Raw genomic sequence first — 17357 nt, 5'->3', positions numbered from 1 at the left:
TATATGCAAGCGCTGGTCTCCAAGTGAAAGATGTTGGAATCTCAAAATTCTCAGTGGAAAAACAATTTGAATTCAGTGGTGTGACGGTTACCCTTCCAGAGATTAAAATATGTGTAATTAGTGCATATAGAGTTCCTGATGGGGATTTTACTCTCTTTCTCGACAGGATGTCGTTTGTTTTACAGCACTGTATTAAGCTTGCTGATAGATTATTTCTTTGCGGAGATCTGAATATAAATTATTTGAATACTGCATGTACACGTAAGCATCTTCTTGATGATCTATTATGTTGTTTTGATTTAAGGGTAACCTCCCTAGAGCCTACTAGAGTTTTCACCAATGTAAACAATTTAACATCTACTTCTAAAATAGATTACATTCTTACTGATGCCAGTTCGAGATGTAAAACTAAAGTAATTGAGGGTCATGTTGGTGATCACAGAGTACTTGTTTTGGAATACCTATTGACACCAACTTTTAATGTAGAATCTAGTTATCAGCAGGCGTCAGTTAGAAGTGTAACAGCTCATTCTTTGAATAATTTGGTTGAGTATATGACTAATGTATCCTTTGACAACATTTATTCGTTTATGAATATTGATGACTGTTTCGATGAATTTTCCAAAATTATTAATTATTGTTTAGAAATAACATGTCCTATGAGGCAAAAAAACCGTAAGTTTAGAACAAGTAAGGGGTGGATTAATACGAACGTAATACTAGCCAGCAAAGAGTTAAAAAATTTAGGATGGCTAAATAAAAATTTGAATACCCATAATTCTTGTGTGATTTATAAGAAAGCCAAAATTGAATTCAGAAAACTTCTTAAAAAAACTAAGTTCGATTATTATCAGGATATGTTAATGAATTCATCAAATAAGAATAAAACTGTATGGGACATTGTCAATCGGGAAACAGGACGGAAAAAAAATTCTCATCAGAACATAGAGCTCAAACATGATGGAAAGCTATATTCAGATCCTGCCGAAATTGTTAATTTGTTTGCCGACTATTTTTGCTCTATTGCCCAAGTAAGTCTGCAGGATCACTTCGGTTCTTCACCGTCACTGGCATGTACTACATCTTTATTGTCGTTTAATACGTTCTTCTTCTTCCCAGTTGTTGGAGACGAGGTCATAAATACTGTCATTTCCCTGAAGAATAAAAAAAGTTCTGGTGTTGATAACATTTCTGTAGAAATATTGAAGTCTATAGTGAATATTGTTGCTGATCATTTAGCACATATCATATTATTAATTTATCTGTCAACACTGGCAAATTTCCTTCATTTTTGAAATCCGCTTCGGTCATCCCAATATTTAAAAAAAGCGATCCTTGCAATATTGCAAATTATCGTCCTATTTCAATTCTGAGCGTATTTTCCAAGGTTTTCGAGAGGATCATATACACTAGAATGATGTCGTTTCTAACACGTTTCAAGATTATAACAAACTGCCAACATGGTTCCCGTAAATGTAGATCAACTGAAACAGCGGCCTTTTCATTTATAGACTTCGTTTATAAAAAATTAGATGAGGGTCATTTTGTTGCAGGTCTCTTTTTTGACCTGACTCGTGCTTTTGATGTCCTGTCTCCAGAGTTCTTGGAGAGTAAGCTCTATAACGTGGGTTTTCGCGGTGTGTTCTTGGAGTGGATCAAAAGTTTTATTGTTGAGCGTACTTTATCTGTAAGAATTGGACACTTTACATCTTACAAAAATACAATGTTACTGGGGGTTCCGCAGGGCTCTGTTCTGGGACCGCTATTATTTCTTCTTTTTATAAATGATTTACCGGATCATATCGGTCGAGATCTGGAGGTAAAATTGGTCATATTTGCTGATGACACATCAATGGCGGTCTCAGCGCGCAGTCCTGGGGAGCTCAGGACGTTGTGCAATGAGCTGATTTGTAGGTTTGAGTGTTGGTGTTGCGCTAATGCACTGATACTCAATATTGAGAAATCGGAATGTCTATATTTTCGTATTAGAAACACTAGTGGGGAACGACTAAAGGTTGAATGTTTTGGTGAGCAGATAATATCTGGTGATTCAGTCAAATTTTTGGGCATTCACTTGGATTGCTCACTCAGATGGGATCGACAGGTTGAGGTGGTCTGCAAGAAATTGAGAAGCTCATTTTATGCGATCAGCAGAGTGAAGGACTCCCTTCCTCTCCATTCTGTAATAAGTATTTACTACAGTTTGGTGTATAGTTTTTTATGTTATAATGTCTTACTTTGGGGTAATTCAGTGGAGTCAAATAGAGTATTTATTGCACAAAAAAGAATTATACGTCTTATTTTTAACTTAGATTCTCGTGATTCATGTAGGCCTATTTTCAGACAACATGAAATCTTCTCACTCAGCTGTTTGTATATATATATATAAATGTTTACTTTATGTTAAGGAAAATGAACACGTTATGATTAAGTTATCTGAAAATCATGGTTATTCTACAAGAAATTCGACTACTTTGTGTATTCCTCCTTACTCAACTGCCAAATTTGAAACATCTCCTACTTATCAGGCAATAATCTTATATAATCATGTGCCATCAGTTGTTAAATTATTGGGAAAGGAAGAATTCAAAAAATTTGTCAAATGTGAATTGATTAGTAAATGTTATTATAGTATTAAGGAATATTTGATGGATAATAGCTTCCTGGTTGGATAGATTAGAAATAGTTTTTAATTTTGTATAACCTTGACTTGTCTCATACATATTCTTTTATGTCTCAAGAGATGAATAAAATTATTATTATTATTATTATTACTGGAACGGAATCGACGGAATCAAAATTGCGCGTAATTGACTATTACAGTATGAACACCATAATTTTAAATTTTCAGCCGCTTGGCTCGCATTTTAGCCTTTATCGAAGAAAAACTCTAATATAACGTATTTTTTCTTTGTTTTAATGTCCATTTTTAACGCGCGCTCGAACTAAACTGGGTAAACTAATCACAAAACTGTCGTAAAAAATTATGCACTACGACATCTCATCTTTCTAATGCTATTTAGTGGAACCCGATCGGACTTTTTAAACGCGAAGTACAGATAACTGAAGCTATCTATTGGAAAAAAAATATTAAAAACTAAATGAGTGCGTATTTTTCGGTAATTCAGGATACACTTTTATATTTTTAAGGTCCGCGAGGGGGGGGCATGGCCCCCATGCCCCCCCCCCTGGATCCACCCCTGGAGTGGGGCGTTCTCGCATGTCGGGTCCAATCTTGTTTATTCGATATACAAAAGGGCTCGAAATTTTTATATAAATGTTATATCGATAACTGGAACAATCTTATTCTTAGTTACAACTAGTTGAATAATATAAATATTCTTAGAATTTGTCTCAGAACTGAAATCATCTCAAAAAATAACAATGTGTGAGTGAAATAGATATTGTGAGCAGGTACTTGATTGAAAAACTCATTGAAAATATAATTATAATAAAACTCAAAATATCACATAATTGCAAGTCTGCAATTAAGGTTTAAAAATAATAAAACAAAAATAAAATGAATACTTTTCAGTCTCAATCGAATATTTCCAATTACACTCTATTTTTGCTGGTATTCTTTATATACCAGGATTTTAATTGAAACTCGGTCATCATTCTGGAAACTTGGTGAATGCTTGGAAATGAATTCCATACATTCATGTTTTCTGGGAGGATTTTTATTCATTACATGATTCTTGAAGTGTATTTGTACTAACTGCTTGTCCTCTCCTGACCATATATGGCGTTCTACTTCTTTGAGTGACCACGTCAGTTGAAGAGCCTTGAAATATAAGTATCAAATATAAGATTATTCTTGAAATTTTCTGGGCTTTTCACGGCCATTACCTGAAACAGAATCTATATAAAACATCCAATATTCCTGCCTATTTAGAAGGTGTTCACTCTGTTTGTGAGGTGCGAATCAAATTTTGCCTTAGATATAAACATTAACTATTGAACTGTTCAAAATAATCATCATTCGTTTTTCATTGCAATAAATATTTGAAGTCATAACACAAACATGTTTTTTGTTAGATGTAAATCAGAAAAATTTCTATGGAAATAACGTTTTTTTTTCCTTGTGAAAGATATATATATATACCTAACACTAAACATAAATTATTCATCAAACTTGAAGAATCATCGAAAGTTTTACTTTCACATGGCAAATATCTCATTAAAATCTGTGGACTTCAGATAAAGAAAATTGTCCGTGGCCACCAAGATTTAACATCGTTAGATTTGTTCCTTTGGTCACATTCAAAGAGTATCATTCATGAGTTGAAAAATTTTGAAATAAAATATCCGGCACTGTTAAATTCAGAGAACCGTTATTTTAATGATTGGCCATCATTTTCAACATAGTTTTGATTGTGAAGCATGGTTCTTATTCGGTTCATTTATATATTATTTCCATTGTTCATATATGTCACTGACAAAACAATATAAAATAAAGTTATATCATAGGTAGTCATAAATCATTAAACTTGATTTTATACTCATCATGGCTGCGCCCGACAGAATCGATTTTGAACGACAATTACTCACCAATTTTTCGAATTCAATTGCTTGATAATATTTTTTTTTCCAAAATCTGAAGATCAAAGTCTTTTGAGAAAAATGATCGCGTGCAGCTCTCCTGTAACAAGCAGCAAAAAGATGCTGCAACGATGCTACAATAACACAAAAATTTCACACCCTTTTTATATCGAATAAACAAGATCGAACCCGACATGCGAGAACGCCCCACTCTGTATATAATTGTTATAGTCAATCAACGTCTCCAGTCCCTCAATGTGGTAGGCCGAAAATGAAAGGAAACTATTTCTATATTAGATATTTCATCCTTTCTGTATATGAACCTGGAAGTAACACTTGGCTACTTATACAAGCCTAGTAAATACGACCGTCGTGATGAGAAATACGTCTCAATTGTTTAGGGCATTCAGAGATTAGCGACAAACCTTCAGCCAAAAATTTTAATCGTATTTTTGACTCGAGGTGGAAAAGGACAATCTTCCATTCCATTTTTTAACATAGCAACTTCTTTCGAATGACGAAACAATTTTTCATTATCTTACGATTTTGTTCGAACAAAGCGTAGATGTTCTTCGTTGTTGTGAAATAGATAGATGATCACTTTATTTCCAAATACAGTATATACAGAATGGAAATGGTGTCCTAACCTCCTTCTTCATTAACTTTTTCCTGAACAATATATTTGAAGAATTCAACTTTGTTATGGTTTTCCATTTATTTTTTATGGCAAAATATGTCTTGCAGAATTTCTATATTGTCAATACTTTTCTATTGTCACTAGATCTCACCAGTTCTCATTTCATATCAATGAGTGAGTGCACCATAGAATGAAATATTCTAAGATTTCGTGTGTCTGTATTGAAAGTGGTCAGATACACTTGAAGCTTCGATTTATTTGAAAAAAAGTATCTACTCTACTCTAGTCTAATTACATATCTGAAATTACATTTTCACAAGAATAATTTCGAACATTATGTAGAGTAATAGTATTCGATGTTTATTCAGAGTAGTAACAAATACCAAAAACCATAAACTCGCCAACACACTATTTGGGCTGTCCGGAATGTATCTTGGAAATGAGGCTGATTTCGAAAAAAATTTAAATACTCCTTCTAATTTTCATACAAGAATCAAATGATGAAGTCGTTTCCCTTCCTTACATTCATCACCTGCATATAATGTAAATAGCTGAAATATATGATTTACGAGTTAACTTGAGTTATTGTGTAGACAATAACTCAAGTTCAATACAGGGTGATTCCAAATTAGACTTGAACCTTGGAGAATAAGTTGGTATGACTCATTTGCGGTCGTTTGAGTCAAATTTATTGATAACCCTAAATCCACAGTTTCCGTGTAATTTGAGTTCTTTTGATTTTTAAATGATTTTCTACCTTAGTTCATTTTTCGTCTTTATTTTCCACGTTGATCCCAATTCGATAATTATTTCGCTTTGAAGTTATCTGAACAGTATATGTTTGGCATGCAACTTTTGATTTGCCAGAAATATTTTCGAATCTGGCCAATTTACTCCTTTTTTTTTCAAGAGAAGTTTCCGCATTCACTTGTTTCGTGCAATCATAGGCAGTAAAATTATGAAAAATTTTCGGAAACAGATATGAAACTTCTTTTCTCGAAATTTCGTTGATTGATATCTAGGCGTGAAATCATTTTTCAATAGAATGAGTGTTCCTCATACTCTAGGATCAACGTTCGTATATTTTTGAACGAATTGCTTACTTATCGAAGGATACAGACAGAACCTGTTTCGTGCTCAGTGAGAAGTACAGCTCCAACAACTTCGGATTTGTACGTTTTGGACACATTTAAATGAATGGTAAATAAAAGAAATTCTTACGTTCACATATAATTTGGAATCATTGTTTATACGTTTCATTTGAGTTATTAAGAAAATTTGTACTACTTGAAAAATTTTTCATGTACCTCTGTTCCATCAAGCAGAATTCCAAGTTCTCTAAAAAAAAGCATTTATCACAACGACTACCTATGGAAAAATACAATTAGTTTTGATAAGTTCTTCAAGTATGACTGCTAGGTTCATAATCGAAAGGAACACTATTCAATTCTCATGACGTCGATTCAATGTACCGGGTTTGTATAAGCTTCAAATCGTATGATTTTTAGATTTCCATTTTTCTGATATATATATATATATATATATATATATATATATATATATATATATATATATATATATGAATAAATATATATATATATTTTTTTTTTTCCAATTCACCGACAAGCGGGATGGATCCAAGACAACCGGGTCACCACAGCGACCAAGGTTGTACTCAGGAGCTAGAAAGAAATCTTCTGACTGTCCGCGTGGTACCTAGGATGACCTCTTTCTGTGCTTGGCTAATCAGGTAAGTATCTAATTGTAGACGTTTCGTGTTTTCAATCATGTGTGTCTCCACCAGGCCATTTACCGATATTATGAGTGGGAGAATTGATGTTTTCCTCAGACCGTACATTTCTTTCAGCTCAAACGCGAGGTCATGATATTTGGTGAGTTTCTCAGTGTACGCTCGGGCGATATTATCATCGGCGGGTACCGTTATGTCTATTGTCAGAGTTGAAACTTATTTCGAAAAGTGTCATAAAATATACAGGTCCGTATTGAAAAAAATGAGGTTGAGGGTGGCCCAGAGAACACGAAACGTTGGATACGAAATCTGATTACGTCAAATTGAGAAAAAATTACTGTCGAATAAAAAATTCCTGTAACATTTTTTGGTAATATTTGAAATAAAGTGGGAAAAAAAGAAAAATCAAAATGACAGAATTTACTTTTTTTATGATATCTCAATAACCGGCCCTGATAATCTCGATTTGTTTGAACTGCTTGATGATGCTTCTATGCATGCAACTTTTTCTCCATTTGACCGACCTTCTAACTCTTATGGTTTAAAAGTTACCAATACAATCCCATTGAAAAAGTGGCCACCCTGTATATATATTTTCGTATAGGTTTCCGCGGTAGGAAATATTTGAACTTTGTGTGTTCCTGATTGGACCGCGTCTAATATTTTGTCGTGTTCGACGTTTCGGCTCCGATCTTGATAGAATTCACCATACCCGCGGACGATAACATCACAAGGGCCTAATCGGAGAAGGTCACCAAGTACACAGATCTGGCGTTCCAACTACGGGAAATGTACGCTCTTGAGTCGGTCAGTGTCCTGCCTATGATCATCTCGGTCAATGGTATGGTAGAGAGACACTTGATTGAGAATACCCAAAGACTCTGCCTGGATAAGGACATAATCTCCGCTTCGCAAAAGCAGGTCATCCTGCACACCACCAGGATAATTCGGAAGGTTCTGCAAGGACCATAGCAGAGGCCTCTGCCTTGACAATCCGTCCGGCAGTTGCCGACTATTTCCCGTCATTGAGCGGTGAGAAGGAGAAAAAAAAAAAAAAAAAAAAAGAGGAAAAAAAAAGAAAAAGAAGAAAAAAAGAAAAAAAAAAATAAAAAAAAAAAAATATATATATATATATATATATATATATATATATATATATATATCAACAATTTTAATTCCCAATATACAACAATAGTTATAAGTATGATAAGGGGTGTGGGAAAATTGATAAGTGTTATAATTTCACTCTTCTTTATTTCATTTAGTCGACGTTTCGATCCCGATGGGGACCTTCTTCAGGACTCTACAATAGCAATAGAAAACAGTCAAAAACATGGCAACCACAAAACATGTAAAAATAGTACATACCGAAATACAGAGTTGTAAAGATCTTATTTGAACACAAATCAATAGCTCTCAAGAAAGCAATGAACAAGAACATCAACAAATTTAGCGAAAAAAGATCTGATATTTCGTTAGCACAAGAGTAGAAATCAATTATCATATGTAGATAAGGTAAACAGAATAATCAACAAAATGAGAGGTTGTCAAAAATGTTGTCAACCAGACTTGCCACAGAATACACGCACATGACAAATGAAACATAGAATAGCATTAAATCACACTTGGTCGCAGTAATTCACTCTCACCGAACTCAGAACAAATGCGATTATTGAAAGACTCCATGAACCGAATCCAATCCCCTCTCACAGAAATATATATATATATATATATATATATATATATATATATATATATATATATATATATATATATATATATATATATATATATATATATATATATATATATATATATATATATATATATATATATTGAAAGACTCCATGAACCGAATCCAATCCCCTCTCACAGAAATATATATATATATATATATATATATATATATATATATATATATATATATATATATCCTTCTCACAAGACATAGGACTGGAACTGGGAATTGACAAATGTGCCGTTGTCCATGTAAAGAGAGGCCGTGTGCAAGAGGGAGCAGGCCTGGCCGTGATGGAGGACCTCACAATACCACAACTGGGAACCCGTGAATCCTATAAATACCTCGGTGTACAACAGGCACTAGACATCAAAACAACCGAGATGAAAACTATCTTCAAAGAAAAGTTCTTAAGCAGACTGAAAAAGATACTTCAGAGCAAGCTTAATTCGAAGGCCATGTTCGAAGCTATAAATATATGGGCAGTACCCTGTATAAGCTACTCGTTTGGAGTCATCAAATGGTTCAACACGGAACTAAAAGATATTGATCAGAAAGTTAGGGCACTACTCACCAAACACGGCATTCACCATCCGCATGCATCCGTCAATAGGTTATATGTTCCAAGGCATGAAGGGGGGAGAGGGCTGCAGAACCTGGAAATGATACATGACAGAACAGTTCGCGACACAAGAGAATATTTTCTGAATAAAAACTTACCGTTTCACCGAACCATATGTCGAGAAGATGACCGCTTGAGTCCGCTGAACCTGGCAGGACAAATCGAACCACAACAACTTACCATCGAAAAATTGACTCAGGAGTGGCACAGCAAAGCGCTACATGGAAGGTATCCCGGGACCCTAAAAAACGATCACGTCAATAAAGAATACTCACTTACTTACCTTAAATCCGGATACCTATTTCCTGAAACTGAAGGAAGATTGATCGCCATTCAGGACCAAGTGGTCCCAACAAGATCATACATTAAGAACATTACTAGACGCAACATACCCACGGATAAATGTCGAAAGTGCTCCCAGGTGACTGAATCCATTCAGCACGTCACCTCATCTTGCTCCATCCTGGCTCCAACTGACTATACGCAGCGACATGACGCGATGGCCAGAGTTTACCATCAGGCGATAGCCAAAAAGTGCGGACTAATAAAAAAAACAGTAAGACCGTTTGAATACCGACCCAGTAACATATTAGAAAACGAGCACTACAAATTATACTGGGATAATTTTATCACAACGGACCAGACAATCAAACACAACCGACCCGACATCCTGCTCCACAATAAAATAGAGAGAACGATGGAAATCCTGGACGTTGCTATCCCGGCCGATGACAACATAGCTAAAGCTTTCACGGAAAAACTAACGAAGTATCAGGACCTGGCATTTGAGATGAAGACAATCTATGGCCTCAAATCAACAACCATACTGCCACTAGTCATGTCCACCAATGGGCTAGTGGAGAAACACCTAGTTGACAACACCCTAAGACTAGGTTTAGAAAAAGAGCTCGTGAGCACAGCTCAAAAGGAGGTAATCCTCGCCAATACTAGACTGGTGAGGAAGTTCCTTACATCCCTCTGAGCAGCCTTGGCACAAACTGTCCGGCTGTTCAGGGTTTACCTACCCTTTATGGTGATATTAAAAAAAAAAAAAAAAAAAAAAAAAAAAAAAAAAAAAAAAAAAAAAAAAAAAAAAAAATATATATATATATATATATATATATATATATATATATATATATATATATATATATATATATATATATATATATATATATATATATATATATATATATATATATATATATATTTCTGTGAGAGGGGATTGGATTCGGTTCATGGAGTCTTTCAATAATATATATATATATATATATATATATATATCAACAATTTTAATTCCCAATATACAACAATAGTTATAAGTTAGATAAGGGGTGTGGGAAAATTGATAAGTGTTATAATGTCACTCTTCTTTATTTCATTTAGTCGACGTTTCGATCCCGATGGGGACCTTCTTCAGGACTCTACAATAGCAATAGAAAACAGTCAAAATAAGGCAATCACAAATCATGTAAAAATAGTACATACCGAAATACAGAGTTGTAAAGATCTTATTTGAACACAAATCAATAGCTCTCAAGAAAGCAACTAACAAGAACATCAACAACTTCAGCGAAAAAAGATCTGATACTTCGTTAGTGAAGGAGTAGAAATCAATTATAATAAGTAAATAGGTAAACAGAATAATCAACAAAATGAGAGGTTGTCAAAAATGTTGTCAACCAGACTTGCCACAGAATACACGCACATGACAGATGAAACATAGAGTAGCATTAAATCACATTGGTCGCAGTAATTCACTCTCACCGAACTCAGAACAAATGCGATTTTTTTGAAAGATTCCATGAACCGAAACCAATCCCCTCTCACAGAAATGGCCTAGAACACAGAATTCATTTTCACGTTATCCCTACGACTGCTGAACTTGTTGAAATTCCTTCTGTATGTGATCCACCCAATTCTCTCCCACCGAACTGGTCATAATGAATCAAATAAGAATAGATGGAGCTGATATTATTTACATCCCTTCTGTAGTTCATCGAACAGGTTTGGCGTTTAATATGTTGTCAGATGAGAGGGCATTATTGACCTTAATGATAGACTGTCAGATGAGGGAAAGAACATCAAACGTTCCCAAGCTGTTAATATTATCACAAACTACATCAAACCTGGAAAAAGGACTAATAATGTTTTCCAGAGAGAATTTTACCACTGTAAGAGATACCTAAGTGAACATCAAGAATTGCTTGTGTTACGGGCTGATAAAGGCAATGTTACGGTTTTGATGGATAAGGATCAGTACATAGAGCTCTCCAACAAAATTTTACTTAATGAACAATATTACCAACTTCTTACTAACAGAGATCCAACCGTTACAATACAAGGTAAATGTAATGCATTGATTAAACGATGGGTCAGTGAGGGCCACATAACACAAATACAAGGTAAATCACTGTACATTTACAATTCAGTTCCAGCTAGATTCTACGGTTTACCAAAAATCCACAAACCCATTCTTGCCTTGAGACCAATAATATCATCTGTTAACACCCCCACATCCAAACTGTCAGTTTTTGTTTCAGACATCCTGTCTAAATATCTTTCTTCTACCAGAAGTAGATATTTTATTGAAGATTCCTTTGCTTTTGCCCAGTATGTGAATGATTTCCAGTTACCTGTTGATTATGTCCTGATCAGCCTGGACGTTGTATCTCTTTTCACCAACATTCCTGTCGAGTTGGCAGTTTCAGCTGTTGAGAACAAGTGGGATACTATCAGAAACCACACAAGTCTACCAAAAGAAGAATTCATCCATGCCATCAAGTTCCTGTTTTCTTCAAACTATTTTCTTTTTAATGGTAGGTTCTTCAAGCAGGTGCTCGGTTCCCCTATGGGTTCCAACTTCAGTCCATCCATTGCTGAATTAGTAATGGATTTCCTTCTGGACGGCATTCTTGTTAGTATTCCTTTCCACATTCCTTTCATCAAGAAATATGTTGATGATCTAATATGTGCTGTACCTAAAGACCAGATTGCTTTCGTTCTAGACAGGTTTAACAGTGAACATGAAAGTATACAGTTTACTTTGGAGGAAGAAACAGCGAATGGAGTCCCATTCCTGGATACAAGGGTGATTCGAACACTGGAAAATAGGCTGATTCTGGATTGGTACCGAAAACCAACAAGTTCAGGGAGATACATACACTATTTTTCTAATCATTCACATGGACAAAAGGTAAACATGATTTTAGGATTGAAGAATCGCATAGAAAAGGTTGCCCATCCAAGTCTAAGGCGGCAGAATCTGAGGTTGTTGATGCAGTTGATGCTAGAGAATGGATACCCAAAAAGGTTATTGTCCAGGTTGATTTATAATACCACTCCTTCGACACGGCCAACAAATGGAGAGAGGAGCGCATCCACCACTGTGGACACTGAGAACACGGGTAGAATTCTTTACTTGTCTATTCCTCTAATTAATGGTATGACAAACGCATTAATTAACCTCTTAAAGACCACAGAAATTATGTTGATTCAGAAATCTTATTTTAAAATTGACAGATTATACAGTCGAGTGAAAGATAGGATGACTGTTGATAACATGAGTGGTGTGGTATATTGTATTCCTTGTTCAATATGCAGTGAGGTGTACATTGGTCAGACGTCTCAGCTTCTGAAGAGAAGGATTGCTCAACACAAAAGCGACATCAAGAATTCAAGTAAGATTTGTGCCCTAGCAGACCATACCCGGGACAAAGATCATCCAATGAATTATGATTCCACCAAAATCCTAGAAATTGAAGTTAGTGGAAGAAAAAGATGTTTCTTAGAGATGTATCATATTAAACGCCAAACCTGTTCGATGAACTACAGAAGGGATGTAAATAATATCAGCTCCATCTATTCTTATTTGATTCATTATGACCAGTTCGGTGGGAGAGAATTGGGTGGATCACATACAGAAGGAATTTCAACAAGTTCAGCAGTCGTAGGGATAACGTGAAAATGAATTCTGTGTTCTACGCCATTTCTGTGGAAGGGGATTGGTTTCGGTTCATGGAATCTTTCAAAAAAATCGCATTTGTTCTGAGTTCGGTGAGAGTGAATTACTGCGACCAATGTGATTTAATGCTACTCTATGTTTCATCTGTCATGTGCGTGTATTCTGTGGCAAGTCTGGTTGACAACATTTTTGACAACCTCTCATTTTGTTGATTATTCTGTTTACCTATTTACTTATTATAATTGATTTCTACTCCTTCACTAACGAAGTATCAGATCTTTTTTCGCTGAAGTTGTTGATGTTCTTGTTAGTTGCTTTCTTGAGAGCTATTGATTTGTGTTCAAATAAGATCTTTACAACTCTGTATTTCGGTATGTACTATTTTTACATGATTTGTGATTGCCTTATTTTGACTGTTTTCTATTGCTATTGTAGAGTCCTGAAGAAGGTCCCCATCGGGATCGAAACGTCGACTAAATGAAATAAAGAAGAGTGACATTATAACACTTATCAATTTTCCCACACCCCTTATCTAACTTATAATTATTGTTGTATATTGGGAATTAAAATTGTTGATATATATATATATATATATATAAGGAGGTGTGGTTGGGTATCTAGGCAATTTAGAAAAGATCAACAGTCTATAGTCTATTCATCTATATTTCGAACCAATATGCGGTTCTTCTTCAGGATGCTAAAAAATCACACAAATTACAAAGTTGGAAAGTTGTAAAAACAGCAATCTATGCTTACATTTATTGTTATTGTTATTGTTATTGTTACATCTGACTGGACAGAATTATTTAAGATGATAAGTGCAGCTATAACAGGTCTTCTACTCATAAAATTCAATAAAAATACAATAATCGCAGAAATATCAGAAACGTTGCCGTAATGCATATGTCAATTTTAAAGGTTAAAACTCACAGAACAGGGGAACACAGAGAAAACAACAATTCACAAAGTGACATAAAGTCATGTTTATCTAGATGGCCTACGATCTAAGGATAACAAATAACTATATACAACACTTAAATTCTTCAAGTCAGTCTTCTTATTTATATTATTTTCATTTTCATTTATAAAACACATTTCAAGGAAACTTCTTTTATTATAGTTAGAATTGGTACATAATATTTCAACTTCATCAAACTTAAAATGGTGGTCTAGAGAGGACGAATGGCTAGCTAATGCACATCTATCAGGTCGTAATCTGGCGTCACTCTTATGTATTGAGATACGTCTTTTTAAACATTGTGATGTCTGTCCAACATACACAGACTCACAGTTCTCACATGGAATGCGATAAACCACGTCAGATCTAGACATGGTGTGGATCCTATCTTTAGTTTGGCTGAAAAGAATGCCTACTACTAAAGGATTGTACTTCGCAATTTTTATGTTCTCAATTTCTTTTAGAATTTTGGTCAATTTACCTGTTAATGGTGGAATGAGGGGCAGGCTTACATATTTGTCATGTGTGGCAGGTTCGACTAATGTCGATGTTCTTATTTGTGGGACCTCGTCGACTTGGTCAGAAGTTAGAGAATGCAGACATCTGTTCAAAAACATCCTAGGGTAACCATTGTTCTCAAAGATCTTAAGCAACTTTTCTTCACTGTTATGAAGAAAGTCTGGATGGCAGATTTTCTTAATTCTACGAAACATACCTTTAATTAAGTTAGTTTTCATAGCCCAAGAATGGTTGGAACTATAATGTATATAACGACCTGAAGAGGTCGGTTTTTGGTACCAATCCAATTTTACAATGTTACCTGCACACCTGATAGCTTTGGTGTCAAGGAATGGGACACCATTTTCAGTTTCTTCTTCTGCAGTAAACTTAATGTGTGGGTCGTAGTTATTGAAAACTGCCAAAGTCGTAGCAGTCCTGTCTTCGGGAATAGCAAGGAGAAGGTCATCAACATATTGATAGGTAATCGGCACCTGGAAGGGCAGTAGAGGAATGCAATATTTCAAAAGCACTGACATGACTATATTAGCCAAAATGGGACTGATTTTACTCCCCATTGCACAGCCAAAGATTTGTGAAATGAAGGAACCCTTGAAAACGAAATAGCTGGACTCAAACAAAAACTTTATGATTATTAGAAAAAGTGATATATCTATGGTTGTGACCTGACTTACTCTGGACCATTCCTGTTGGATAATTTGTATAACTAGCTCTAGTGAAATATTCGTGAATAAACTGACAGCATCTAAGGAAATGAGTTTATACCCTTGGGGTAATATAAAGTTATTAATTTTGGAAGAAAATTGGAAAGAGTCAGCTATGGTATAATCATGAAAATCTGAGAATGCTTCTGTGAGAATCTGTGTCATAAATTGACTGAGTTCAACTGACGCTGAGCCAATTGTGGAGACGATGGGCCTCAATGGGATGTCTGCTTTGTGTACTTTAGGAAGTCCATATATTCTTGGTGGAATCGCTTTATAGGTGGTTAATTTTCTGGCCATGGAAGCATCAATGAAACCTTTGTCTTTCAGTTGTTTGACAATTTTGTTGTTTTTACATTGAAATTCATTCGTAGGGTCTCTCCTTAATTGTTTGTAAACTGACGAGTCTTGTAGAAGCTGGTTCATTTTCTGTTCATACTGTTCTGTGGAAAGTATTACTGTGATGTTACCTTTGTCAGCAGGAGTGATAACCAAGTCATCGTGTGTCTTGACAAATCTTCTAGCATTGGTCAAAAGGTAGTGCTCAAAGTTATGTGTCATCTTTGAATTGTGCACGAAGTTGGTAATAGCATTAGTGCATTTAGCTCTCAAGATATTCTGCCTGGTGATAGAAGCCAAGTTGATTATGTTCTCTACATCTGCCACAATATTCTTGATAGGTATGTCTTTAACAGGAAGGGGAGCCACACCAAATTTAGGTCCCAGACTCAAGATAACCTTAACTTCTGTGGGAATCTGTGTAGTAGTGAGATTGCAAAGCCATTCATCTCTGATTTGGATGGACTGGATTTTTCGTTTTTTTAGTGCAAGGAACTTCTTTTCAAGAAGCTTCTTGTTGTTGGAAAATACTTTCTTGTATGATCGGTTCTGTGAAATGTAAAATCGTTCAAGGATGTTAGTTGGAACGAGTACCAACAATTCAGCTTTCAGGTATTCCAAAGTGGAAGAAAAATTATTGATTTTCTTTATGGTGAAGGAAATCTCCATGTTAAGAATTCTGGTAGATATTTTTTTGTTAAAAAGACTAACCTTTCTGTTGTTTTCGGCATCATCTGATAAGAGGTTGGTCAAACATTTGATGTTCTGGACGATATGTCTGGGTAAAATACCGGTCGTTCTGCAATGGAGCAAGAAGTTCCTTCTACAAGCCAACTTCGCCAATTTGGTGTTCAAATGAGCCCATAGTCTCATCTGTTCAGACGCAGTTCTACCATACGCTAAACCTACGTCATCAAAGAAACCCATTTCTGTATAATTCAGTGAGATAAATTATTTGCCGAATAAAGTAAGGAGGTGTGGTTGGGTATCTAGGCAATTTAGAAAAGATCAACAGTCTATAGTCTATTCATCTATATTTCGAACCAATATGCGGTTCTTCTTCAGGATGCTAAAAAATCACACAAATGACAAAGTTGGAAAGTTGTAAAAACAGCAATCTATGCTTACATCTGATTGGACAGAATTATTTAAGATGATAAGTGCAGCTATAACAGGTCTTCTACTCATAAAATTCAATAAAAATACAATAATCGCAGAAATATCAGAAACGTTGCCGTAATGCATATGTCAATTTTAAAGGTTAAAACTCACAGAACAGGGGAACACAGAGAAAACAACAATTCACAAAGTGACATAAAGTCATGTTTATCTAGATGGCCTACGATCTAAGGATAACAAATAACTATATACAACACTTAAATTCTTCAAGTCAGTCTTCTTATTTATATTATTTTCATTTTCATTTATAAAACACATTTCAAGGAAACTTCTTTTATTATAGTTAGAGTATATATATATATATATATATATATATATATATATATACTCTCCCACTCATAATATCGGTAAATGGCCTGGTGGAGACACACATGATTGAAAACACGAAACGTCTACAATTAGATA

At 34.9% G+C, this 17357-nt stretch overlaps 2 protein-coding genes across 3 annotated transcripts; one reads left to right on the top strand and one right to left on the bottom strand.

The window, feature by feature from the left end:
• Positions 1-8960: 8960 nt before the first annotated feature.
• LOC123685295 lies at positions 8961-10271 on the top strand. The gene has a single exon (XM_045624950.1). The coding sequence runs from the start codon at positions 8961-8963 to the stop codon at positions 10269-10271; it is 1311 nt and encodes a 436-aa protein (XP_045480906.1).
• A 4021-nt stretch (positions 10272-14292) lies between these two features.
• On the bottom strand, positions 14293-16875 carry LOC123684302. 2 transcript variants are annotated; one of them, XM_045623503.1, is made up of 4 exons: positions 16485-16875; positions 15040-15203; positions 14693-14913; positions 14293-14610 (listed from the first exon to the last, which is right to left on the bottom strand). In XM_045623503.1, the coding sequence occupies exons 1-4, from the start codon at positions 16698-16700 to the stop codon at positions 14504-14506; spliced, it is 708 nt and encodes a 235-aa protein (XP_045479459.1). In that variant the 5' UTR covers positions 16701-16875; the 3' UTR covers positions 14293-14503. The 2 variants fall into 2 exon arrangements, with proteins under 2 accessions (XP_045479459.1, XP_045479458.1); XM_045623502.1 differs by having other exon boundaries at positions 14693-15203.
• Between the last annotated feature and the right edge of the window lie 482 nt (positions 16876-17357).

Source organism: Harmonia axyridis, chromosome 7 (assembly GCF_914767665.1).
Source record: "Harmonia axyridis chromosome 7, icHarAxyr1.1, whole genome shotgun sequence".
In the NCBI taxonomy this organism is placed as follows: domain Eukaryota; kingdom Metazoa; phylum Arthropoda; class Insecta; order Coleoptera; family Coccinellidae; genus Harmonia; species Harmonia axyridis.
The sequence above is the reverse complement of the archived record's forward strand: the minus strand, read 5'-3'. Positions and strand labels throughout refer to the sequence as shown.